At 46.4% G+C, this 27284-nt stretch overlaps 1 protein-coding gene across 1 annotated transcript in view; it reads left to right on the top strand.

The window, feature by feature from the left end:
• The window catches only part of Cdc14 (cell division cycle protein 14), a 55285-nt gene that overhangs the window by 8882 nt on the left and 19119 nt on the right, over window positions 1–27284 (top strand). The window contains exons 3-11 of the mRNA XM_084576456.1: window positions 4360–4452; window positions 7903–7982; window positions 9024–9090; window positions 11535–11685; window positions 16290–16519; window positions 17303–17442; window positions 18441–18750; window positions 24792–24919; window positions 26124–26333. Of these exons, the coding sequence (XP_084432582.1) occupies window positions 4360–4452; window positions 7903–7982; window positions 9024–9090; window positions 11535–11685; window positions 16290–16519; window positions 17303–17442; window positions 18441–18750; window positions 24792–24919; window positions 26124–26333 (1409 nt within the window). The remainder of the gene's footprint in view (window positions 1–4359; window positions 4453–7902; window positions 7983–9023; window positions 9091–11534; window positions 11686–16289; window positions 16520–17302; window positions 17443–18440; window positions 18751–24791; window positions 24920–26123; window positions 26334–27284) is intronic.

The following is a 27284-nucleotide window of genomic DNA, read 5'->3' as shown; positions in this document are numbered from 1 at the left end:
TTTAGTTGAGAAAAATACAATTCTCAAGGTGTCTGATATGTGTAAGAAACTTCCGGCAAAAGCAAAAGAAAGCAATGGTTTTTATTATTTTAAAGCATTTTAGACATTTATTGGTAAGGGCTGCCAGTTAGGGCAGGCAATGCACAATTTGTAAAGTAATGTGTCAGCTTCTGAGCAGATATGCTTTCCAACCAAAAGGTGTTGTTCACACGCAGCACACTCACTCTCTTCTTCAAGAAGGAAGGCAGGCGGGGCCTCTCAGTCTGCGCCAGAAGGAATTCATCGATAGAAACATGATAGCACCACCAGAAAAAAATTGGGGGGGTTTAAGCATGGCTTGAGTCTAGTGATAGAGCGAAAGCTGTGAGTGTTGCAGCAATAGCCTCTGTGCTTTTCAATCTGAGGTTTTTTTTTTCATAATTTATATTTAAATTAGGCTTTGCGGGAAGGAAGACATATTATACTTTTGAGTGGAGCCCATGGAATTGTGGACAGCTGCATCTAACCAGGTCAAGATCACGTTTTCATATTTTTTTATTGTGTATTGTACACTGATATATAAGAAACGGAAGGCGCGGTATCTGCCAGGCTTGAGAGAAGGAAGATGAGAGTCGAAGTGGAGAGAAAGAGGTCCCGCCACCTCTGGGCCTTTTACTTATGCGGAGGGCTGTCTCTCCATTTAAGTTTGGGGAAATGAAGGGTAGTATACATTTGGGTGAACACCAGGAAATCGTGGACGCCCACACTTAATTAGGTCAAGGTCACTTGAAGGGCAAACTTAGTGTCACACGACGACCTGCTAATCCTAGCTTAGTGAAGCAATTGCTTTGTAAAAAAGGAAAGGCACAGTATCTGTCAAGGTCACTCGAAGGTGAAAATCTCCATGATGCTGATGACCCGAAAACCTGCCATAGCGAAGGTTTTACTTAAAAAATGTTATTTCCACTGAGTCCAAAATTTCTAATGACTCTGTGGCATGATGGGGCCATCTTGTCACCATTGCTGGTCTCTAGCTTATCCATAATGCTTTTAAAAATGTAGGTTGACTGGCTTCTTTCATATTTCTCATTCTTCCTTTTTATATTGAAAGCAGTGTACCACCATAGGTACAATCATATCCTTTGAACTGCCTTTGACATGCATTTGGGAAAGTCTGTGGCAGTCATTGCAGTTTCAGGTACGCGAGCAATGCGTGTCCTTCTTTCTTTTTTTTCTGAAATGGATGAAATATTGGTAAACTGGAGCATGTTCCCTCGTGCTACCTTTTTTCTAAGCAGAGCAGAAAGGAAAAATGCAGTCTGTGAACGAGGGTTCTGGTAAAAAAACAAAACAAAAAATCTTCCTCTAAGAGTCACTGTTTCTTGCGGTTTTAATGTTATACTAGCGACATTCACAAAGTTTATATCTTTGTCATGAAAATGCATGAAAGGAAAATAAATTAGACTGCAGGGGGAGCTCCTTCTTTACCCACATGCAGTAAATTGAAAAAAAGTGCTAGAATTAACTGAAATTTCGAGTTATTGAATCGACCCGGAAAAGAAACGGCCAAAAACTGTTTGCATCGCGGTAGTTTTATCCAATGAATACACGTGCGACGGTTAGCTGATTTGATATGAAACCCAAGTGGGAATGGCAGTTTTTGCCTTTTTTGTTCAAATACTTTGCTTCGTGCACACTTGTCGTTAACGTTGAAGTGCTCCAGAAATGCATGGGCCTTCACTACACTTTTTACAGCACGACACAGTGGCGGCGCATGGCGCAGTTTCAGTTTGCGGATGCACAGGAAGGACATATGGTTAAATGTTGGAACACCGTGTGACGACATCCCAAAATAAAAGAAGTGGACAGTGATGTGCCAAGCAGTGTTCGAAATGGTGCGACTGTATTATGTGTGTTCCTTATGCAGGTGCGGGGTGGTGTGCAGTTTTAAGGAAAGTTTATATCTTTGTCATGAAAATGCATGAAAGGAAAATAAATTAGACTGCAGGGGGAGCTCCTTCTTTACCCACATGCAGTAAATTGAAAAAAAGTGCTAGAATTAACTGAAATTTCGAGTTTTTACTATCGCCTTCATAAGGGAAGCACTATGCAACTAAACTACATTTTGGAAATTGGGGAACATGGGATTGCCGTCACGGCTGCCATAATGTGTAAACACCACTGTTCCCTGGAGTTGATGATGCGGGTTGTCTATTCAGCGATCTTTGGCTACAAGGGTTTACCTTCACGCTGTCCTCCCTCCTAAATAACCAGAGTGAGCCTGCCCATGTCTGAATTGATGAGTGTCTAAAGCCGTTGACAACATCGGTTTTGGTCAGGATTGCATTGCTAGTTATCCGTATTCCGGAATTAAGGGGAGGGTTGAATTTAGGAGATTTTACTATCGCCTTCATAAGGGAAGCACTTTTCGCTGCATACTTCCCACTTTGAGTGTTTAGGTAAAGCTGTGTTTGTGCAGTAACTTCTTTGATGTCCAGGAAATGGTTCCCTTACAGTGTGCTCTTCATACCAGGAAAGAGAAACTAGTCGCTTGATGTGAATTGGGGTGAATATGCGGATTGGGACAAAATTTAGCAACGCGAGGTGGCCGTGTTTATCAGTCGCTAGTTCTGAGCGGGCCAGTGCGTTGCCATGGAGCAGACAATATGCTTTCGTAAGCATGCGGCAGCCTTCGTTACGTGCTGGGCAGGTTGTCGTGAATGATGTTATGCACCGAGCCAGCACTAACAGCAACCTATTCTACCATTTCTTTAACAGTTATCCGCAGGTCAGTGATAGAGATTTGTGGGTTATCAATGAATGACAGTCAGTTGCACCACTCTTGGTCATCGAGGCTAATTCTGCTGCACCGAAACCATCCGTGAAATTTGATGACAATTTCATAAGCTGAAGCATTGTCATTGTACTCCGCCATCAGCTTGCCATGATTCTTATTGAAGCCAGGTCCCTTCAAATGCTGAAAGCATATCATTGCATATTATGGAAGTGTGTGCTTCAATATCTTTCATGGATGGTGTCAGTTTTGTTTTGATCCCCAAATGGTGTAGAACGGTACACTATCTGCTACGTCCTACGAAACGCGGGAATTGTCGTTTTGACAGCAAAATAATACCCTAATGAAGGGACATACCTTTGTTACTGTGTGGGTTAGTGAATTGCTCTTGCATTCTTTTGTGCTCGCAGAGGTGCATTGTACAGTGTCCATTTTGTTCTTGCCTGACTTGAGTCAAAAGCCTAGCCAGTGGATTAAAGAAAACGAAAAAAAGAAGTCATTATGTAAGGGATGCATGGTGGAAAAAAATGATGCGTTGTAAACATCCTGGCACTTCACTAAGTTTTTGAGGGCTATAATATTACTATGGCATTGATGTGTACAGTGAGAAGAATAGAGCAAATTTTTTTTGTAGCTGAATACATGCTTACCAAGGTGCCTTGTAGCAGAGGGGTATTTAATCCTTGGTGTCATAAGCAAGGTTTATGCCGGTGAGCTGGAGTAAAGTCTGTAAGGTTATTATTTATGCCTGAAGAGACCATACTCTGAAAAATTGGAGCACTGCAGAATCTGCATTTGAGTAATGCGAAAGCACAGATACTGCAGTTGGTTGCTTCTGGTTGCTTCTAGTTGCTTATTTCACTTCTTGTTTACCCATTTTAGTCTTTAATACTTTCAAATTGCGCGCCAATCCCTTTCTATGCCTTTTTTTGGCTCGACTTCAGATTGCATGACGTCACCTTAATTGACTGACTCAATTAACTACTTTAGTATTTGATACATTCAAATGTGGCACCAAGTCATTGGCTATTGAGACCATTTTCCTTTACTTTTACATTTTTTGCCTCTAATAAATTATCTGATTAGCTTATTGGCCTAATTATTTTTTCGGACACATTATGTCACCCTCTATCGATTGACATGACTCATTAACCTCTACCATTTCTCAATTACTCGCAACTGCTGCGGACGTGATTTTGCGTGTTTTGCCTCTAATTAATTACCTAATTAATTTATTGGCCTAATTAATTTTTCGGACACAACATTATGTCACCCTCTATCGATTGACACCACTCATTAACCTCTACCACTTCTTAATTACAACTGCTGCGGACACGATTTTGCCGACGCAGTCTGCGGACAGAAATCTGAACTTAGCGAAGTAATGCTTTCGCATTAATAATATGTTTCACCATGTGTGCTCATATTTGGGTGTCATGCAACGCAATGGGTATTGCATTCTAGTCTTTCTACGAGGCCCCGTGTTGGAAAAGTTTTTTTGCTGTGCGTGCAAGGTCTTGCTGGAGTCTGGTCTGGCTGTTGGGAAACTCCCTGAAAATGTATTCTTTCTCTATTTATGCATGCAGTCGTATGCCCTGGCGCAGAAGAAGATCATCCACTACACGACGAGTGATGCCAAGAAACGCGTCAATGCGGCCTTCCTGATGGGCTCCTATTCGGTGAGTGCGCATCTCAGCACTCAACTTCGGAGAACCGTCCAAAACAGGTTCATTTATTAGTGAACATGCCTGAATTCAAGAAGTTAGCCGTAAACCTGTTAGGCGACGAATGAATCATCAGTCAGAGAGCGTAGGGAAGCTGGATGATTTCATGCGGGAAGCACTGATGCAGAGCGTGAAGCTTCACAGCGTTCAGTGATGCATAACACTTGCATAACGAGGGCACAGTGACATCGAGAAATTCTTGCTTTACGGTTTAACACTGGATGCTTCGTTTTTTTTTTTCTTTGCTTCATCATTTGCTTTTCCTTTTAAAGTTTTCACTATTTTGAAATGCTGGGGACAGGGGTTGAAATGTATGCTATAGGAGTGTGAATACATAAAAGGTGTTGGATATTTTAGTGTTTTCACAGTCGAGAAAGACCAGCCCGCAAAATTTTTCGATGAACCTAGTTTCTTTACAGAAATAAAAGGCGCCTTACTGAATCTGAGCATCTGCGCAACAGCAGAGCCGAGAAACATGCGCGGCCAGTTTAGAAAGTATTTTTTGTTTACATGACAACAGTCATTTTTGTTTGGTGGCACTGGCATACCCAGACATGAGAGATGCGATAGTGATTGCCTTGTATAGCATAGCTGTAACTCAAAAGATGATACTGTAGAGAGACTACAGAAGCTCAAGTACTGCTTCCTTAGTCAAAGTACCGTATTTACTCGAATCTAACGCGCCCTCGATTGTAACGCGCACCCGTTTTTCGTGACCCCCACCCCCGAAAAAAAAAAAAGCTCCGATTGTAACGCGCACCCGTTCTCCGCGAAAAAGAGTACCGCGCACCTAACGCTTTCATACAGCAATACACCTTCGTCTCGTTTGGAAAAGCAAAGATTTAATCTCGGTGCACTAAAAAACACACACACAAAAGGAAACGGCTTATCTTGCCAAGATTGTCACTATGCCGGCACAAGGTTCACTCGTCGTCGCTGTCAGACAACTCCTTGTCACTGCTGACGGACCAAAGCATCTCATCCTCGGTGCCGTCCATGGCATTCAATATGCCACATTTTTTAAAGGCCTTGATGACCATGGCAGACGGTATCGTGCACCACGCATCTTTCGCCCATCCAGTGAACTCTTGCAGCGAGGCACGCTTCATTCTGTTGCTGGGAGTGAATTCATGGCAGCCACTCACAAGCCATTCGGTGTAGAGCGCCCGAATCCTATCTTTCACTGGCTTGTTCAAGCAAACATCGAGCGGCTGGAGCTGCGATGTCATGCCACCTGGTATCACGACAAGGTCGGTGTTGCACGCAGTGAGCTTGTCCTTGATGCGTTGGTCGAGATGGCACTTGAAAGCGTCGAGCACAAGCATCGCACGCAGGCCCAAACTGCCGCCGGGTCTCTTGCGCCAGACGGTATCGATCCAGTCGGCGACCAAGTCCGTTGTCATCCAACCTTTTTCATTGGCGCGCACAATCACGCCACTCGGAAACACGATTCCTTTCGGGAGCGTCTTGCGCCTGAATATGAGATACGGGGGCAGCTTGTGTCCATCCGCGGTGCAACAAAGCATTGCGGTGACGCGTGTTTTTTCGTGGCCGGAAGACAACACGTGCACTTGCTTCGCCCCCTTCTTTTCAATGGTTGTGGTGGCAGGCATGTCAAAGTACAGCGGTGTCTGATCGGCATTTCCAATCTGGCCGAGGTGGTAGCCGTACTTGCGGCGCAAACTTGGAACGAACCGCTGAAAACTGTGCAGCTTTTCTTCGTACTCTTCAGGCAACTTCTGGCATATCCCTGTCCGCCTTCGAAGAGAAAAGCCTTTTCTCTTCATAAAATTAGACAGCCAGCACCTGCTCGCTTTAAAGTCGCTCCGCGTTAGCCCTGTTTGTAGGGCTAGCTGCATCGCCCGGACTTTGAGCAGGTTCGTCGTCACTGGCCGCTGCGCCGCTCGCTGCTCTAGAACATATTCTGCGAGCCGCTCTTCTATTTCGGTGAACCGGCCCTGCTTCGGTCCACTGAAACCTTTTCGTGTAGCCTTGCTGCCGAAAATCTTTTCCTTCTGCTTGCGCCAGTCCCGCACGCATGTCTCCGGAACTCCGAATGCGCGTGATGCGGCCCGATTTCCGTCCGTCTCTGCACACACGATGACTTTCCTTTTAAATGCGGCATCATGATGAACTCGACGAATCTTCGGCACGTCCATACTGGTCGGTCAATCGCAGAAAACGGGTAGGCTAACCAAAGCACATGTACCAAAGCACACGAAGCACGAAGGACGCTACTGCAGCTAGGCATAGACAGCTAGACCAGCTAGTAGGCTCGAAGTGCATACCAGGCGGCCATTTTGAAATGCCGATGGCGATATGATGTCGGAGATTTAGGGTCGTACTCGATTCTAACGCGCACCCAATTTTTGGACACGATATATCGGAAAAAAGGTGCGCGTTAGATTCGAGTAAATACGGTATATGTTCTGCAGGTGACATTGATGCATAATCATTGGCTAGTTAGTAGTGGCAGTCGTTGAAATGAGTTTTATTACCTTTGGAAATGCAAAAAAATTTGGGGTGTGTGAATATTGACATTTTTGAATGTTGATTACGAATATGGAGAAAAAAAAATGCCTTCGATTATTTGATTGGAGGGAAATAAAATGGAAGCTTAAAATATAGCAGACATTGTTCTTTTTCTTTATTTCAGAATTCACATGGTATTTGAAAGTGAAATTGCATTTGAATTGCATAGAAGTGTATACCCTACTGGAAAATTTATGTAAAATTTATGCAGGGTTTTGTACACATTTTTTTTGTGCAGGAAGGACCTGCATGAAACCAGGTGGTGCTGAATACAGTAAACACTCATTAATTCGGCCTTCAGAGGCCGGAAAAAATGTTCAAAATAACCCAAAGCTTGATTTATCGAATGGGCCTGAATAAAAAAAAACTGCCAAAGACCAAAAATGAAATCGAAATGAGAATGATGTTTTTTCCCAGTTCTGTCAACTGCTTCTTTGCGAGTTTGTTGTCGGGAAGACCCTTTTCACAAAAGGAAAGGTCTCTCTTCACAAAACAGGCCCGCCATGTTTTGAGGATGCTTCACTGCAGAGTTGTTGAAGGGCACAGTGCTGTGAAACTGTGGTGAATTCGAAAATTTTCAATGTATTTGAAAATTTTTGATTCGGAAATTTCTTAATATCAGCTAGTTTCTCAAATATGAATACGGGTCAGGTAAAAGATATTTGATTCATATTTGAAATTTGGAATACATATTCACACCTTCCTACTTGTTGTGAAAAGGCATCTTCTGGTTGGAAATTGCTCATAGCTTTGGTGCCGTGTGCTTTTGAGTTGCGGTCATGTGCCAGTGGGTTGTTGTGTTGGTCTTGTGCGTTAGAAAACTGGTTTTTGGGCCGCTCTTGAGGTGGCTGCCGCTGTTTTTGTACTGTGCAGATTATCTACTTGAAGCGGACGGCTGAGCAGGCCTACAAATCCCTGTGCGCCGGCATCATCACGCCCTACATTTCCTTCAGGTGAGCGAGTGCCCGCTATACTTGCACCACCGCTTTTGGGCACACACAGGATGCAATTCAGTACTGTGGGCACTACAGTGCCATCTTTTTTCCTGTATTTTCCCGTATATTCCTGGATTCTCCCATATAGTAGAGACATATGGCAGGAGTGGCTACCATAATCCGGCAGCCCCATTTTTCAGGAAATTCGACTTTGGTATTGGTGTTGGCATTGTTGGCAGCGTTGTGAGCGAAAACTCACACCCATGCCTCTGGCAGGTGGCAGGTGGCAGTTGGCAGGTGGACACTGCTGTGCACTGATTGGGCAGTGGGTTGCGTGATGTCATGGGAGGTAAGTATCAAGCCCTCCTGTAGGGCTTGGTTCAAGAGGAGCTTTATATTTGTGTCAGGTGGTCTTTCACATAATACGGTAGCTTAAGACTGTTGCTAATGAGCATGCAAGAGATACCTGATAGAGACACAAATTGAAGTAATTAGGGACGCTGATTAGCGATAAGCAAGAAGCAAAGTGCATGTATGTGAAAGAGGATTCACGAGGGAGACTGTAGATGGAAGCCGTTAACGCTGTCGTGTCATGGTCCTAAAGGCAGAGCTTAAGTGTCCCCAAGTTCTCTTTTGCTCATAATGATGGTTGCTGAGCAGAGTTTGAAAAATAACCAGGCAAAACACAAAGTCAGAATGGAGTGCTTCGAAAGTGTTTGACCATCATGAAATGTAGTTTGTGAAGAGGGCTGCAGAAAGGTAAGAACAAAAAGGGCAATGATAAAAGTAAAACAGTAGAAGTTTAACGAGGCTAAACCTAATATAAAGGGTGAAAGCATTAGTTTGGCATAGTGGTGTTAGTAGATGGTAGATGTAGGTGATGGTATCTCCTTGCCTGCTGTTGTTAATGCTGCTTGGCCAAAGGTCAAAGGCTGAGACTTCAGATGTTCCTCCTGTCTTTCTGATTTACCTCATGAGGTAGGGCTTTTGCATAAAAACAACCTTAATGTTTGGACATAGCTGAGCGTCTGTGACACCCAGTTGTGTCGTCTTGTCCAGGGATGCATCCTTTGGGCCTTGCACGTACAACCTGAGCCTGCTCAACTGTCTGCGGGCTATCGACAAGGTGGGTAGAGTTTGTGGGAATCTGGGGGGGGATCATCACTTTATATGTGTCGTTGGCTAGCCTAACTGGTGTACCTGTGATAGTGCGTCTCCTAGCAGAGGAAGGTGAACATGCAATTGACCTTGTCGTGATGTTTGAAGCTGCGGCCAGCATCTGTGCAAGCTATGTTCTGTGCAAGGGAGTTGGATCTTCTATGTCATCATTACAGAGAACACCCGTGATGTGAAGTAGTATGTACTAGTTAAGGATTGGTGGCACAGCACTCACTAATTCTTTGCCATCTCTGTCACTATATATTTAATTTGTTATTTGTCATTTGAGCTTGCTCTTCCCATGTTTGCCAGGAAGGAACAAAGCCTTTGGGGTTCCCAGGTTAAAATTACTTAGAAGCTGAGGTTTGGATGAATGGTATTCACTGTAAAGTTTAGTGAAAGGTCGTTAATTTCGAATCTCAGTAATTCAGATTTTTATATAATTATAGTTTTATTACTCGGTCTGGCGAAGCTTCGTAGAAGTCTATGAAAAAGAAATTTTAGAGGTTCAGCTATCCCTGATCTATGTTTCACGAGTATTAGACATCGGAACAGACGTTGTCACTGCCGCCGCGTGGATATCAGCTCGCTTCTGCACTTGGTAAGAGCTCTTCTCGGCAATCGCTGGTCGATGGTCTCGCCAGCCTGTCTGGCTTCTCTGCAGTCTCGGTCTTTAGCGAGGTAGCTCATGTGTATAGTGTATTTACCTAGTTTAAGTAAACAAGCTGAGCAAATGGGACTTCATTATTACAACGACGTTTGTTGCACAGCGAGAGATAAAACTACCTGCAGCGCGCGAGTATGTGTCACCACCGGTAGGATGCATTAAGTACTAGGTGAAGGAACAATGCAAAACTTGCAAATGAACGCAGAAGAGCTAATGCTTTAAAGGCTCATTAATTTGAATGCAAGTTGGTTATTCCACGGATAATTCGCTACGAGTCTCGCACTGCTTAGACCATGCCCAGGTATGATTGGCAAAGGAAGGGATCGTCAAAATATTAGCACTCCTCAAACCTGAACTGCACGCTGCAGAGTTGACCACGTGGCCCTGACATGCGCGGAATGGCGGGCATGATCAAAAACGGATGGAATCCCCGAGTACAGGCCGGCTACATAATTATGGGCTATGAGCTTCACACTCTTCGTGCCAGCCTGCGACGACTGGGGTTATTGACCAAGCGTCAGCCAGTTGACTGATTGCAAATGCGCTGCGTTTCCGATGCTTATTGGTGACGCTGTGCATTTTTTGGACTTTCATTAAAATGTCCTGTTCAGTGTTTTATGCCTCTTCAAACATGATACAGGCTGCTTGTGAGGGGTTACCACCACTACTGCATTACTCCTGTAAAGACGTCGGTGAGGCCGTTATCGTTTTCGAGCAGTTTTGGTTTAATTGTCACGGTAATGTGCACACAAATATTGTTGGCAATGTGAACAGCCTCCTCTCCGTCATGGTGTTCTAGGCTAATAAGCAAGCTGCCGTTGTCCAGTTTTTTGACCAAATAAATTTACCGTGATGCAAGTGATTCTTGGCAGTTTTTCAGGGCAATGCGAGAATTCATACTTCGGATAATTCGAATGTTTTTCTCGATGCCATGAAGTTCAAATTAACTATCTTTTACTGGAGATTTCTGGGCATTTGTTCTGTTTATATACCTGCTTTATTTAAGAGCGTGCCTCCATGGTTGTAGGGATGGCACGCATGGTTCATTCTAGGCATGGGCTGGTTGTACTGGGTCAAGAGAAGCACTCTTTCAGAAAGATGAGGTTTGTTTTGGGTATTAGTAATGTTCATTTTAGAATTTCTTGTTGCTCCAGTTTGTCATTTCTGTTTACCTGATTACAAGAGACGATCAAGGGACCCAAAAAAGATGTCTCTTGTAACCAAGGTCTCTTGTAACCAAAAATTCTTACCAACTCGTATGTGTGGCAGTTTAGATTTCTTTATCTAAATTCTGTTCCATATCAGTGTCCTTTCTTGTTGCAATATGTCAGGAACCAAGAAAGAGTGCCTCCTCTTGACTGGGAAATAAAAATATCCCCATTGTTTCAGCTACCGTTATCACATTCCTGTGTGACTGAAACAATGGGGACATTTCGATTTCCCATAAAGAGTGCCTCCTCTTGACTGGGAAATCAAAATGTCCCCATTGTTTCAGCTACCGTTATCACATTCCTATGTGACTGAAACAATGGGGACATTTCGATTTCCCAGTCAAGAGGAGGCACTCTTTCTTGGTTCCTGACATATTGCAACAAGAAAGTTCACTGATATGGAACAGACAAAGGCTGAAAGGAGGCAAAAGGTTGGGAAGCCACACTCTAATGGTTTTGCAATGTTCTCCTTTTTCTTGCTTCTTTCCCCGTTAACTTTGCAAGTAGTAACATTGGTTCTGCCATCATGTGCAGGCGGTGCTTCATAAATTCCTCGATTTCGACACTTTTGACCTGGAGGAATACGAGTACTATGAGCGGGTGGAGAATGGCGACCTCAACTGGATCGTGCCCAACAAATTCATCGCCTTCTGTGGGCCCCATCCCAAGAGCAAGGTTGAAAACGGTACATGCTTGGCACTCGGAAGAGTGGCCAAAGTGAAAGCGTCTTGCATTTGCACATTTGCTTTTCCTCATGTAGCCATGTGGCTTCCGTCAGAGTCCAGTTTTTTCATTCTTTTACGCTTCAGAACCTCCGAAGTATTAGTCGTGAATAGTTACACGTTCATGTGAGGTGCATCACGTCACGGCTCCCGTACAAAGGCTGAATAATCGCACAAGTCCGAATGATTGGAGCTTGAAGAATCAGTCGGTTACTGTAATTATCATGGTGAGCAGAAAAGCGAACCGATAAAGAGCCAATTGCTGCCATGATTCCTGTGGTTTGGATTCTCATGATACACTCGACACATGTTCATGACGCGTGCTGCCACTTTCTCTGGAAATCGAGAGTGATAATTTTGTGCTCGCATTGCCTGTCATTGCCTGTCATTCTTCCGGGAAGGTGACTGGCAGTGATAGCGCGCTAGGTAAGCAGCTTTTATTGCATGCAGTTCGAAATATTGTTGGCAGAATGAATTCGTGCTCCACTTGACGAATTTCTTTTCACGCGCCGAGCTCTGTGCATCCTGTTGGGACGAGGCTTACCGCCGTATTCACGAACATGCCTTCACTCGAACTTCTACTCTAAGTGGCCTTTGAGACCTGGTTTTCGTTTCAGAAAGCAACCTACACTCGAATGGCTCCCTCAGCGGCGGAGAAAACTTGAGTTTTCTCGAGAATCTCGAGTCGGCGGTGACGCTACCTTGGCCGCTCCTCGACCGCAGCTCCACTTGTAAACATGGCGGACATCGCATCGCTTGCTAGCTGTGCGGACTTTGTTCTACGAGTATACCAAACTTTTACGAAAGCGGATATGACGAGGATGCACTGAACCTTTCTCTAAAGCATTGGCTGCGAGTGACAGCGACCCGGGACTCCTGGCACGTTATCGCTTTACGGGTGCGGTCGTGGCTAGCGTCCTGCTATTCCTGCTGCTCACGCCGAGTATGGATAACCATGATCAGCCGCCGACACCAGTGCTGTAGTGGATTATCACATTACGCTTCTGTGGTGCGGGCACATTTCAAGTCGTCACCGGATAAGTGAGCAACCTTTCGGAGCCTGCCGACTCAGAATTGATGTGCGATTTGACCGTTAATGGTGGCTCTCCCGCTGCCGGTCTCAGAGAGTCGAGCGGCTGCGCGGCGCACTTCCATGGCCCGCCCTGCGCTGTGGCTTCCGCGTGTTGCATGCAGTAAGCTAGGGGGCACCGGAGGTGCGGTGGGCCTGTGCGGACATCTGTGCTGCACCCCACACATCAATGGCTTGCCCGTCGCCCGAAGGTACATAGTACGTCTTTGGACGTGCGGTGCTGTCAATAAGGTGAATTTGTGTGCTCGTCCTGTGGAGGGATATTCGCGGCCGACGAGATACACGGCTTTTAAAGCACGTTTTCAATTAGGGCTTCTAACTTGGAAACCGCACGCGGCATTTGCTTCTGGAGAGTCGAATTCAGTGTGCATGAGCTGCAATGAGCTGCATAGCAGCACGTATGTTTTCACCGCTCGCCCCTGAGCCCTATGAAAGGAGCCATATTGTAGGAGTTGGCAGCTTTTATTTACTTTTTTTTCCTGCAGTATATTTTGATGCCTGTCAAAGCCTGGCAATAAAAAAAAAGGCAATGCGGCATAGGGCGATTATAGATCTCACACCAAAAAATTAACCGCGGTATTCACACCATTTCTCGCAGCCTACATCATGTTCTGCATAAACTCTACGTCACCAGCTGTTACTGTTGCCAGATGTAAAATTATTTTTGGCCATTTTTCACAGCCGCCATGTTTATCCAGCCCACAAATCGAGTTTCACTATGCTGTTAACATCGATTATGCCTGCAAAGGTTGTTTAGAAGACTCGACATGAAAAAATGAGCGTGTTACACACAGTTCTCGGGCCAGAAGTTCGCCTTAATCCCGTCCCCATACGCCGTTTGTACTGCTTCGAGTGGAGGAGGTATTCTCGAGGAGACCTTGTTGGAGGAAACACCAAGGGGTGTTCACGAATTCTGATCGGCCCTAGAGTGGAGCGGCTGTTTTCTCCACTCCACGGAGTGGAGGTGGCGCATCGAGCCGAGGCGCATTTGTGAATATGGGCGTTAGTTTAAATTTTCCAAAAGCTTGATTGTCTTGTATTAAGCTTGCACAGTGTGTGCTAGTACCCAGAACTGCTTTTTGCCCGCTAATAGTATAGTAGTTTAGCTCGCAAAATAAAATGGCTCCTCATTTACAAGGCTAAGCCTAGATGTGGCTTATGTGTGCTCGCATTTTTGTTGCGGAAGCAGCACTACGCTGGGTCTGAGCGATTTCGCGGAGCCCCGGAGAGCTCCAACCGCGCATGCGCGAGGAGCGAGTGACGTCCCACGACGCACATTTGAAGAGCAGCGCGTTGAGCGAAAGCTGTGGCTGCAGGCGACCGAGCGTTGCATCAGACTCAACCAGCGTTCCGTTGAACGCATCGAAGTTCACCGGCATTCTAGGCTCGAACCCGGGCTCGAACCCGACCGCTGGCGGCTGCGTTTGGATGGAGGCAAAATGGAGAGGTGTCCGTGTGCTGTGCGATGTCTGTGCATGTTAAAGATCCCCAGGGGGTTGAAATTACTCTGTAGCCCTCCAATATGGTAAGGTGGCTGGCAGATGGAGAGGTGTGATGAACGCGGCATGCTTTCCATAGAGAGGGGTGGCCCTCTGAGTGTGACAGCCGTTGGGGCCAAACGGACCGCTGCAGAAGAGAACCTCACTTGCATGCATCCTAGATAATAATTTTGTCTGTATTCGTCTTTGTCTGAAGAAGAGAAGCTCTGATCGAAATTTGCTGCATCTAGCACTTGAAAGGCTCCACAGTTCTTTTTTTGGCGCAGAGAAGCTTTCATCCGATCCAACCCATACTGCGAGCTGTTGCAATTAAGAGTAGCAGTCCCAGGAACTGTTGTGATTGCCTTTTTTCCACTGCTCATTTAGTAGAAGATAGCACTTGCTTGCACGTTGTGCGAACTGAAATCATCCCAGTCATATAAAAAAGTTGCTTGTGTTCAAAAACATAAATGGCACTCACTGTTTTACTTAAGCCTGTTCCTTGTTTAGTGCTTACTTTCTCTGTTGGAATTTTTCTTTGACGGGACTAAGACAGGGTACTGGCACATTTGTTTATGGGAGGCTTATAGGGCTACCAATGGGTTTCCATGCAGTGAACTTCTGGGCGTGCGTACCTGCTTTGAAAATGGGAAAAGAAGTATCGCCAATATAGCTGTGTGTGTTTGCCCGATTACTTCTGTGTTCATGTTTTTAACATCCCCATTGGTCTGTTTAATGAAAAAACATAAGTAGCAATGACAAACTTAATTTCTATAGGGAAAAATTGCACCAAAATGGAGCTGAGTGAGTGAGTATTGTAAACAGGATGTCTAGCAACTGGGAAAACTGGGAATTCTCTAGGATATTTTAAGCACCCGGAAAAATCAGTGAAATTTCAGGGAAAATGGGACGATGAATTTTGCAGTGCATGTTAATTTCAAGCTGGCGCACAGTAAGTATGCCAATCATGTCGATTTTTTTTTTATGTCTCTCCAGCGCGCGGCCGCCGCGCCGCAAGGCGAGGCGCAATTTAATACTTTGATGCCAGCGCATGGCTGAGCTGCCATAATAGAAAAACCAATACGCATGTGAGGTGGGTACTCAGTGAAATATGCGCAAGCGCTGTGTGAGAGTAGTATGCAACGAAAAGCAGGAATAACCGCGCCGGCAGCGGCCAGCACGAAAGCGAGCGGCAAGTTGTGCTGCCAAACGCAGGCGCAGCCATATTGGATTGGATTGGATTGACTCGGCCGTTTGTGGGGTGGGCGGCTGCATGCTTCGAGGCTGAAGTCAGTGCGCTTTCAATTTTCATTAAACTTCTGATGTTCTTAACGGCCATTAGCACTAATGACAGCCTTTTCACTATTTTAAATTGCAAAATATGATTAATAAATAGTATTTCGTTGTGAATTATTCGTTTATGCTCATTATCATTAGCAGCTACATTTTTGAGCCTACTTACTCATCAGGCAATTTTAACTGAAATAATCAGGGAAAACCTGGAAAAGTAAGGGATTTCTGAAATAGTGGTTTGCTAGATACCCTGGTAAATAAGTAAAAGTAAAATGGTGCAAGAGTTGAAAATAAATTTAATGGCACTTGTGCCAACATTAACATCACTCGCGGGTCTGACAGAGCTCTGGTAACGAGAGCTCAGGGCGACAAAATGAAAAGCCGCTGCTTTTTTGTTTTTTTTCCTCTTCTACCTCTTTGTCAGTGACAGCGTCCCTCCATTTCCCTGCTCGCCACTTGTTTTAGTCTTTCTCTTATCCCCACCTGCTTCTGTCTGTTCTCTTTTCTTGCTTTCCTGACTGCTTTGATTGGTGGCTAGACTTCACACACGCGACAGCTCAGGGTGTGCTTCATGTAATAACTCACGTCTGAATAAAAAAAAACAAACTTGCATCTTCAAGACACCTTTCTTACTTTATGAAAAGAGCTTGGGCTGGGAAGACTGGAATGCAAAAATGCGAACTCTAACAGATGCGCTTCTTTCCAGGCCACCCGTTCCACTCGCCGGAGACGTACTTCCCCTACTTCCGCGAGCACAACGTGAGCACGGTTGTGCGGCTCAACAAGAAGATATACGATGCGCGCCGCTTCGCCGACCAGGGCTTTGAGCACAAGGACCTCTTCTTTGTGGACGGCTCGACGCCCAGTGATGCCATTATGCGCGAGTTCATCGAAATCAGCGAGAACACACCCGGTGCCATTGCTGTCCATTGCAAGGTAGGGTGTTGAAGGGAGACCTGCCAATCATTCGGAAATAATTTTTTACCTCTATTGCTAATAGCTATTGCTGTCATACACTATGTATATGTAAGTGTAAATGCGGTGATGGTTTCTTCATTTGCTTTCATCAAGGTTGCAAATGTGGAGCATATATGTCAAGGGTGGATGCATTACGCTAAACTGATGGGCTGGCTTTGTCTGTACTGCTCAGAATTAAATGTTTGCTTTTTTTTTCTAAGAGTTATTCTAGATTTTTTATGTTCATTTGGGGTGGCACCTGTTGCTACTGTTGGGAGCTGTTCTTCCATGTGTTTTCTTTACGAGTGTCTGGCTTTAGGACCCATGCACACTTCTGAATCATGAAGGTCGTGCTACTGGCTCTTTCATGTGACCAGGGAGTTGCTTAGCTTGTCTGACGCTCATACTTCCAAAAGCAAATTGGTCTTGTTTGGAACCTGACTTATCGGTCTTACCTGTTCACCAGCAGTAAGAAATGGTTGTAAAGCTAACCTTTGTTCACTTCATCTGCATTCGCTGATTGGTCACCGGTTTGCGACCAGCAGTGCTCCCCTGGCATGCAAGTGTCAGTTTTCGACAGATGCGACTATTTTCAACCAAAATTGTCACACAAACCTCTGTGAGTCTCAAGTGTAAACGGGCCTTTAGCCATGTGAGAGCAGGGCCATGTGCACCAAGGTTGCCAGCGTGTTGCTTGTGCAAGTGCACGCAGCTTCATCATTGCCAGTTGGTAACGATTCGTGCGGTGTGTCCTTGTTGCAGGCGGGCCTTGGCCGCACGGGCACCCTCATTGCATGCTACATCATGAAGCACTTCCGGTTCACAGCAGCCGAGGCCATTGCCTGGATCCGCATCTGTCGGCCGGGCTCCATCATTGGCCACCAGCAGCACTGGCTGGAGGAGTGAGTCTGTCCGCAGATTGGCTTGAGCATGGTAGCTGTATGCATGCTCTTCTATATTTTTGCTATCTAGCGGTGAACCACAATTGTGGAGGCGTCGCTCGAAGCTGATAGCATCGCTTTTCAGTTTTGATGTGCTACCACACTATAGTGTTTTGAGAAGTACTGTTCTGATGTGATCTCCTGGTTAGGTGCGGTTCAAAACCGGCTACCCAGCTGTACCCATTGACCTGTGAACTGTGCCTGGCAGCCGTGGTTTAAGATTTGGCTTAGTCCCCCCATTTTAAAGTGTGGAAGAGTAACTTCAGGGGTGGGTTATGTTACTCAGAAAACAAACAGTCTCCATGTTTCTGAATAAGGACACTGAGAACAAGTTCATCCAGATTTTATTCTCAGCAGAAGTTGATTGTTGGCCTGCCGGTTCCTGCTTTTTTGATGCTTGCATATTATTTGGGCGGCTCGTTTACTGCTGAATAATTTACCTTTAAAATGGAAAAAATCTGCCCTTCCTTTGCTTTATATTAACTCACAGCTTGATACCTAAGAGGAGGCATGAATAGTATTTGGAAGTGAATAGCGGTGGAGGACACCCTCAGAGATTTATGTAGGAAAATCTGTATTGCCGTCATTGCAGTCAGCTTGTAAAAGCAGCAGGGGTGCTATTACCTGTAATTCATTTTCTTTTTTTTTTTTTGTAGCATATAACGCGTTCATTTTTTGTTAAATGAGTAACCTGTCTGCACTGGCCAACATCAATTTATTATCATTGTCCCTTAACCCAACAAGCACCGGAAATAAACTCCCTTGGACATCCACTACACATCCGCAGGGTGTCCACTGGAGTTGGAATGCCTCTTGGACGTCCACAAAACGTCCAGTGGAGTTGTGATGCCTGTTGAGCTTGTAGTATAGGCCACAGAAGCTGTGAAAATGTGCCGGGTTGTGCAGCCAGACAGTATGGTGGCTTTCCTGTGATGGCTTCAGAAATGGTGCCCTTGCAGGAAGCAGCACTACCTGTGGCTCCAGGGCGACCTCTTCCGGTCGCAGCTGAGCAGCAGTCAGCAGCAGCAGCACGCCAACAACCTGAACAACAACCAGGCTGCTGTTGGCAACACGGGGACCACCGGGGCGGGTGGCGTCACACGGCGCTCGCTCTCACCACATAACCGCAGCGTGTCTCCACCAGCCACCACCAGCAACAACCGGCGGGTGTCGCCACGGCGTGCTGTGCCAGTAGATACTGAGGGCACAGTGAGCCACATCCTGGGCCGCTTCCACCTGTCTGACAAGAGGACGCAGCAGCAGCAGCAGGTGAGAGCTCTTCCCATTTGGCTTTCTCTATGTAGTGTCCGTTTAGCACACTTACCTAGGTTGGTGTGCGTTTGGCAGTCTCCTGTTTGGCTGACTCATTTCTCCCCTCCACTTACCTTCTCCCTGATATTGGTGGTACCATCGCAAGAAACGTTCAGGTCACCTGTACAAGGGACTGATCACATGTACAGTGTAATCTCGATGGGAATTGAATATTAAAACAATTATTCTACATAGTTACTATATCGAGGTTTAACTAGTTATTTGAGGGTCATATTTTCCTCCATGAGGCCATTCAGCTTGTTTTCTCCAATCACTGCAGTCCATTTAATCAACTGCAGCGGCCTCACTGACAACACGATGAAAGACCAGTCCATACAGTTTCCAAAAACAGTCGAGCCACCCATCGCTGCATACAAACTCAACATTCAGTCCCAGCGCTATTCCTTCCGCCTTTGGTTTCAATGTCACTCCATTCACTCTCGTCAGCCAGGCAAACAGAGATTGACTTCTCAGTCATTGTGCATAGCTGTCTGCATCGTCTTTCGCTTCAGCTCAGACTCACCGTCTTCTAAAGCATTGGCAATATGCACTACGTCTTTTGCAATACCGCTTGCAGTGGTTTTCGTGATACCAAATTTATGTACTACAGTCGAACCCCGCAATAACGAAACCGCCGGGGAAGGAAAACCTTTTCGCTGTCGCGAAAATGGACAAATAAGCACACCCATTACCTTCCAGAACCAAGATTTAATTAAAAAAGTCGCTTATTTTGCTCTGCTTGACATTGCTATGCAGGAGCTTGACGACTCTGGCTTCGCAGCTTGATAAGCTATGCATAGCTTCGTCGTCGTCGTCGTGGTCGCCGAGAAAAGTCCGGATCACATCGAATGCATCACGCGAGCTTACTTGCTTACCTTGTGCTTGGTTTTCGCTATCTTCGTCGTCACTCGCCTCATTTCCTTTGCGCACACTGTCGATAATAGCGTCGTCGCTGAATTCCTCGTGCACGATCAAGTCGGCGTCCGCACACAAAAAGTCCTCCAGTTCAACAGCCTCTGGCACCATTGTATCTACACTGCGAAGCGCGTTCCATGCTTCGGTTAGTGACTGCAGATCGTCACCGCTTGTAGCTTCCGGTTCTGCCAAGCGTGCTGACCAGCTGCGAAACCGGCGTGCCTGAAGCAGTTCTGGACAAGCGTGGCCGAAGTAGCAATCCACGCGCCGGCAAGCATCTCCAGCGCCATGAAGAGGTCAATTTCCGTCGGTCGCTTCATTTCGATGTTTAGCAACATCCGCTGTATGAGCCTTCTTTGGTACGCAGACTTCACACTTTTGATAACCCCCTGATCAAGAGGCTGGATAACGGATGTGCAGTTCGCGGGGAAAAAAATCAAGCGGATGCTCGTCAGGGCAACGTCTTCAATGTGGTGCGCACTGCAGTTGTCCAAAAAAAGGCAGAAGATCTGCCCTGCTTTCGCATGTCCGTATCAAAGGCTTCCAGCCAGCTTGTGAATATTGCGCGCATCATCCACGCTTTTTGGTTTGCAGTGTACTGGACCGGAAGCTTTCGGTTACGTTTAAAACACCGTGGAGTCTTGCTCCGGCCGATCACGAGGAGGGGACGCTTGTCAGATCCATCCATGTTTGAGCATAAAAGAATGGTGACCCGCTTTTTGCTCAGCTTGCCGCCATGGCATTTTTTTCCTTTCAGGTCTAGCGTTTTTGAAGGCAACATTTCATAGAAGAAGCCCGTTTCGTCCGCATTATAAATTTCGGAGGGCTCGTACTCGTCCATTATGCCTTCGTAACTTTTCTCCATCCAGGAAGATGCTGCTTCAGCGTCTACGCTCGCACACTCCCCCGACAACACTTTGGCGACGATGCAGTGCCGCGCTTTAAATCGACTTAGCCATCCGGCACTCGCCTTAAAGTTGTCGTGCCCCAGAATGCACGCGTAGTCAATCGCCTTTTGCTGCAGGAGGCTTCCGGACAAAGGCACCTTGTTCGCTCTCTTGTCCAGGAACCACTGAAATACGGCTTTGTCCACGTCTTCGTAGACCGGCGCTGCCAAAGTCTTGTTCTGAGCGCGCGCGCCGTTCTGGAGTGCCGCCATGATGCCATTCCTTGATTTCAGAATCGTAGAAAGCGAGCTGCACGGGATACCGAACTCCTCCGCAATATCAGTCTTCTTCCTGCCTTTTTCAGCTTCGGCGATAATTGCAGCCTTTTCCTGCAGCGTCAAAAACTTGCGCTTCTTTACAGGAGGCGGCATGTTTCCGACAGTAAAAAAAAAAAAAACAACAAAAAACACTGTACACAGGCAAGTCGCGAGCGGCACAAGGCGGATGGCGAAATCGGCGAGATAGCGTGGTCGCGTGGTCGGCGCACTAGCGAAAAGAAAAAAAAAGGAGGTTCCTTGCTCTTCCCCGGTTGGCCGGCGGTGTCGTCACGTGGCGTGAAACGTCACATACATGCGTAGTGGCCAACAGACAGGCTAGCAAAAAGCCGCTTTCAGCGGGCAAAAAAAAAAAAAAAAATGCTTTGCTATCATCATCATTACCGAACCAACCGAAAGTAAACAAAAATGGCTGCGCCGGTGCTTGTTGGCAGGTGAAATGAACGGGCTCGACTTGTCGGATGAGTGTGCCGCTGCAGTTTCGCCCATTCTATGTTCCCGACTGGCTGATGTGCCGAAAAAATGTTGCAGATCACTACCTCAAATTTTCGTTAATTCGGGACTGCTTTTTAAAAACCCTTCGCTGTTGAGAGGGGACAAATGCATTGAACCCTATGGGAGTTCGCCGGGGGCGCCAGAATTTTTCGTTGTCGCGAGAATTTCGTTCTTGAGGGCTTTCGTTATAGAGGGGTTCAACTGTATCTCAGTTTGTGAAAGCCAGCCGGCATGAACTTCAATCAAAACTTTGATCTTCTCACGACGCTTAAGGGGGCATGCGGCTTTCAACAGGTGAAAAATGGTAAAAAAAAATTATAATAATAAAATTGATTTTTTTTAATTGTTATTTTCTGCTTCCACAGCTCTTCTTTTATGTGATTGAAAATTTTCACCGTTGAAAACCATCAAAAATACTCCAAATCATTGTTTATATGATCAAAGGTAGCGGAAAACTTCTTCCAAATAGCGAGAAAACGGCGTTTCTCAAGTCCCGTTTTCCCGGCAGCCACGCAATGGAGCGCGGCCATCTTGGTCTCTATGGAAAGCACTTTCTTTTGGCTTCAAGTTTTGCGCTTCAGTGGTCTCCTCCGAGCGGAACCAAACACATAACAAGCAAGAGTTCTGGGGTCGCTGGACGATTCCTGATTGGCGGCCCGCATCACATGAGAGCAGCGCGCTCCGTAATAGTTCTCCTCGGCGACGGTGGGGGCTCCCCGCAGCGGCGTAATCTGCTACGCGTGCCTCTTGACTACTCGGCTCGCCCTGCTAGTGACGAGCACGGAGGCGAATGCTACGTGCACAGCTACGAGTGTTACCGAAGTTACGAGCGCGGGCGCGAGTGCTTCCTGCGCAGTTACGAGTTTGACTGAAGTTAGGGCACGGCTACGAGTGTCTGTGGCGCCGTTGAAGAGTCTCATTCAAAATTAATTCCTCATTCAAAAGGGTTTTTGCAATGCTCTAGAATTTTCCTTTAAGCTGTAATTAATGTGCACCGTGAATGCTTCTCAATGTTAGTTGCCTCCAAACGTTTCATTTATTTTACAACTCGAAGATGCAGAACCAGTCACCTAGCTTGAAATCGCCAAAACCTGTTTACGGGGGCACCCAAAATTATCAGTAATGCGAGAAAAATTCAGCTTCATTGTTTGTGCTCAAGACTGCAGCAGACATGACAACAAAACCTGTACAGCATGTTAGCAGGTGAAGATGGCGCTATTTTATTAGACATTTCCGCTCTTGTGAGCTCAATAAGACTCTTTCCTCATCAGTTTCGAAGGTGAAAGCCTGGCTAGTTCGATTACCCAAACTCCATCTAGCATTATCGGCAACACTTGATGGTACCCATAAAGATGGCATTGCAAGAGCCGTCAGCTGTCACCGAAGCATTGAGTAGAACGACGGCATGCCACAATGGATATGCCTAGGGCAGTGCTCTGCGACAGCAACGGCAATTCATCTTTCGTTTGAATTAAGTTGAGAAGTACGTTTTATGTATATTTACTCGCATAATGATCGCACTTTTTTTTAAAAATACTGACGCAAATTTCGGGGTGCGATCATTACGTGGGGTAAATTGTCTACAAAAAATTTTTTAGCACCGAAAACGCAAACAAGTTGCAGGTCAGACGTCCTAGAACATATATCTCGATTACAACCAAAAATAAAAGCTGAGTAAGGCTTACCTTCGCAATAAACACGCACATTAAGCATCACATGGAGTGCACAATGCCCATTTATTTTTTTTCGTCAGTACTCTAATCAAAGTCTGAATCCTCGCCATCCTCGCTTTTACTGCTGCACGACTCGTCGGAAACGGCAGTGTCGTCGCTGGGAGCATCTTCCACAGGAAGTCATCCCACAGGAAGTCATCTTCCGTTCCATCCAAAGCGTTAGATATGCCTGTCTTCTTAAAACTCTTAGCCACTACCTCGTCGGGGATACTGCTCCACGCTTCTGTGATCCGCGAGCACAGCATCTCCACGGATGGCCTTCTAATCTTTCCGCTCGGTGTCAAATCATGCTGGCCCATCGCCATCCACTCAGCATAAAGTCGTCCAACGTTGTCCTTGAACGGTTTGTTCAAAGACACGTCGAGAGGCTGCAGCAGCGAAGTCAGGCCGCCATGAATGACTGCAATGTCCGTGCGCAGCTCTTTCAGTTTGGCACGCACGCTGTCCACAAGGTGACCCCTAAAACTGTCCAAAACCAGAAGCGAGGGAAGCAGAAATGCTCCTGGTCTTCTTCCCCAAACAGTCTTGATCCAGTCGACCATCAGGTCTGCAGTCATCCACCCTTTCATCTGTGCACGTATATGGATGCCATGGGGCAAGTTTCCCTTCGGAATAGTCTTCCGTTTGAAGATCACGTATGGTGGCAGCTTCCGCCCGTCGGCCGTCACAGCAAGCATGACTGTGCATCGCTGTTTTTCTGTGCCAGACGTCTTCACGAGGACGCTCCGAGCACCCTTCTCGTTCACAGTTGTATTCCGGGGCATGTCGAACGTCAGTGGAGTTTGATCGGCGTTTCCAATTTGCGACGTGAGGTAACCGCATTTTTCGCGAAGCCTAGTGACGAAGTGATGGAAGTCTATCACTTTGCTTTCATATGCGGCTGGGAGCCGCTGGCACAACGACGTCCGCCGCCTCAGGGAAAGTCCATTCCGTCGCATAAAGCGAGTCGTCCAACCGGAGCTAGCGCGGAAATCCTTTGCGGCGATTCCCAGCTTCCTGGCAGTTGTGCGCGCCTGCGTCTGTATCATTTCTAATGACACTGCACAACCATCCTTGCGCAGGTCCTTCACGTATTCTAGGACCGCCTCCTCAACACGAGGGAACTTGCCCGTTTTGGGTCCACGGAAAGCCCGCCGTGTCTTGTTCGTAGCCATCAGCTTCTCGCGCTGCTTCTTCCAATAGCGTATCCTCATTTCGTCCACGCCGAAATGCCTACCAGCAGCGCGGTTGCCATGCTCCAGTGCATAGTCGACAGCCTTGAGCTTGAACGCGGCGGTGTAACTGGCATACCGCCCCATGGTGAAATCGCGTAAACTCGCACAAAAACACAAAGCACGCTACGACGCTGCCGAATTGCAAAATGGCGAACGCCGCAAAGCATGGAATCATGGGAACTCCAACGTTACTAGACTAGGTTGGGAACTCGTCGGAATGCATTCGCTGCGGGATGACTGCAGATCAACCACCAGGCGGCTCCATGTTCGGGGTGCGATCATTACGCGGGGAAATTAAAAAATGGAATTTTGACCTCGAAATTCAGGGGTGCGATCATTACGCGAGTGCGATCATTATGCGAGTAAATACGGTAACATGCCATGCACAATAGCAGCAATGCGCACCCTGGTGTCTTGCAGGTGGACCGTGCCAACAACAACACGGTGGCGGGCGAGTCGGAAGAGGACCTCACGCAGGGCGACAAGCTGATGCGCATCAAGGCCCAGCGGAGACACCCACGCTCGCTAACCGCGGGTGCCGCACTCGGGTGAGTGACCGGCCACGGCTACTCCACCTACGATCCCTCGTCCTCATTTTCATCATTTTCGTGCTCTTTTATTTTGACGTGTGATTGGTACAGTGCGCCCGCATGACGAACTGCCTAGCTGGTGCGGTGCTTTCTGGTTACCTAGCTTCGAAAAGGGGTAAGAATTTGGGTGCACGTGCAAGACATGGTGACTTCATGGCTGGATGGGTGATTTCCAACTCTGTAGAATGAAATACTTACCCAAAATAGTTACAGTTTAGTTACAGTTACAGGTCTAGAAGAGGCAGAGACTCTGTGCTTGTTTCCTCTAGCAAGCTGGGATACATGTTGGCTATAGGCGAGGAGGATGTTGGCGGGGAAGGAGGTACAAGAATACCTTGATAATTCATACTGTGTTAATTTTAAATCCGGGATAGTTCATCGAATTTTTTCGATCATGATTTGGGGTGCACCTTTTATTGGGTATTTCAAACCAGTAATAGCTTGCCTTGGCTCTGTTAATTAAAAAGACTGGGGCATTACCCAGGAGCAGCTGAGCTTACTATAAAATTGGGAGAACTTGAGTTTGCCATAAAATTCGTGACTGTTCTGGCTGTGTATATTTCGTGATAGAGCGTTGAAGGTGGATCATTTCTTGGTCAGAATGCCATGAGCTGCTATCTGCCTCGACAGCCTTTCATCACATGATGCACTAGGTAAACATACGGCGGCAACCAGTCTGCCTTGCAGTTGTTACTGTTATTATGAGCAGTTCTCTTACTGCAGACATAGTGTTGTTACATTCTATTCTTTCACGTTTTATGGCATGCAGGCAGCTAGGGCCATCATGCGCCAGGCAGTGCGGTCATGTTCGTTAAAACTGCTGGAATGCGATTGCTAAAGGTCGACAGCAGCTTTGTTGAGTGTAGCGATAATTCAAGAACTCTTATGAATTGAAATATTTATTTTCGGCACAGTGGGGCTTTGAACTAACAAGGTTCTTCTGTACATCACTGGATTTTCAGTTTAGGTGAACCTTATCTTTAATTTCTAGCAAAGAAGGAAAGCCATTTTTATGCACAGCAGAGCGTCATCTTTCAAAGCGCACCGTGCTTGTTTCGATATAAGTCTGCCTGGCTCTCTATTAACTTTCTCTGCAAACTTACCTCGGCACCACATTGGAAGTCGGTATGATGGCAATTCTAGCTGTGCTTTATTGCCGCAGGGTGGATGATGGGCGTCCGCAGCGGCGGGCTTCATCCCAACCCCTGAAAGCGGGTGCCGCAGTGGCGCCCACAGGAGGAGGAGGCCCCTTCCCTTCGTCGGGGGGCTATGCGTCTCCGGTTAAGTCTCTGCGCACGGGAAACCGCAGCCCAACTACGACCGTGGCCACGACGGGGCGTCGCCGATCACCCACATCGCCGCCTGCTCGAAGGTGGGTTTTTCCAACTGGTATGAAGCGTGCATGGCTGTTGAAGGTTGCAGAACATGTTACAGCAAAATGTCCAAACAAAGGCCATCAGCGTCATGTTTAAAGAAAAAGAAAACAACCTTAAAGGAATCCCTTCTTCCCCTCGTTGTTAAGTGATGTTGGGAGTCAGCTTTCAATTGGTCAGCTAAGGGTGCTAAGTGTGGGGATCGATGTCCATGAGGCAATGCATGGCATATTCATGACCATCATTAGAGTGTTTGGGACGCAGATTTTAAAATTTCTGCATGATTTTCACTTTGCATATTGAAGACTTATTGTAAAGGAAAAAAGTGAAAAATTTTGCGTGTAAATACAGTATAGCTTAACGAAAAAGCCTCAGTAGTGCACTTGCCTTTTTTCTTTCCTTTTCACGTATTGGACTCGTGCGCAAAAGCTGCTCAAAATTATTTGACGAAAATTGCTGTTTACTTGCTTCAAACCGGATAGCCACTATTTGTTAACGCCTTGTTATGACATTGAAGGCAGTGTGGTGTGCTGTGGAGAGAGTGTCATACAGTCGGCGACCAATATTTCGGACTCACTTAAGAAGCGCGAAATGTCCGGAAAATTTTGCAGTCCTGAAAATCAAATTTTTTCTGAAAATTAACTTTACCTAAACTTCCGATTGCCGCTATGGTGAAGGAAAAGGTCAACAGTTTTGTTCACGTTCTGTTGCTTCACGGTAGGGAAGTAGGTACTGAGAAAAGGGCGAAAAGAAAATTTTGAGCTCTGCGTTTAAGGGCATGGCGTGACAGCATCACCTCTACCAGATTATCTTTTGCGCACATGTACTTTACTACTCACTGTGACAGCATAACCTCTTCCAGATTATCTTTTGCGCACATGTACTTTACTACTCACTGCGACAGCATAACCTCTTCCAGATTATCTTTTGCGCACATGTACTTTACTACT

This window comes from Amblyomma maculatum, chromosome 8 (genome assembly GCF_055883805.1).
Source record: "Amblyomma maculatum isolate TAMU_Amacu chromosome 8, ASM5588380v1, whole genome shotgun sequence".
In the NCBI taxonomy this organism is placed as follows: domain Eukaryota; kingdom Metazoa; phylum Arthropoda; class Arachnida; order Ixodida; family Ixodidae; genus Amblyomma; species Amblyomma maculatum.
Note: the sequence above shows the minus strand (reverse complement) of the source record. Positions and strands in the feature narration are given on the sequence as shown.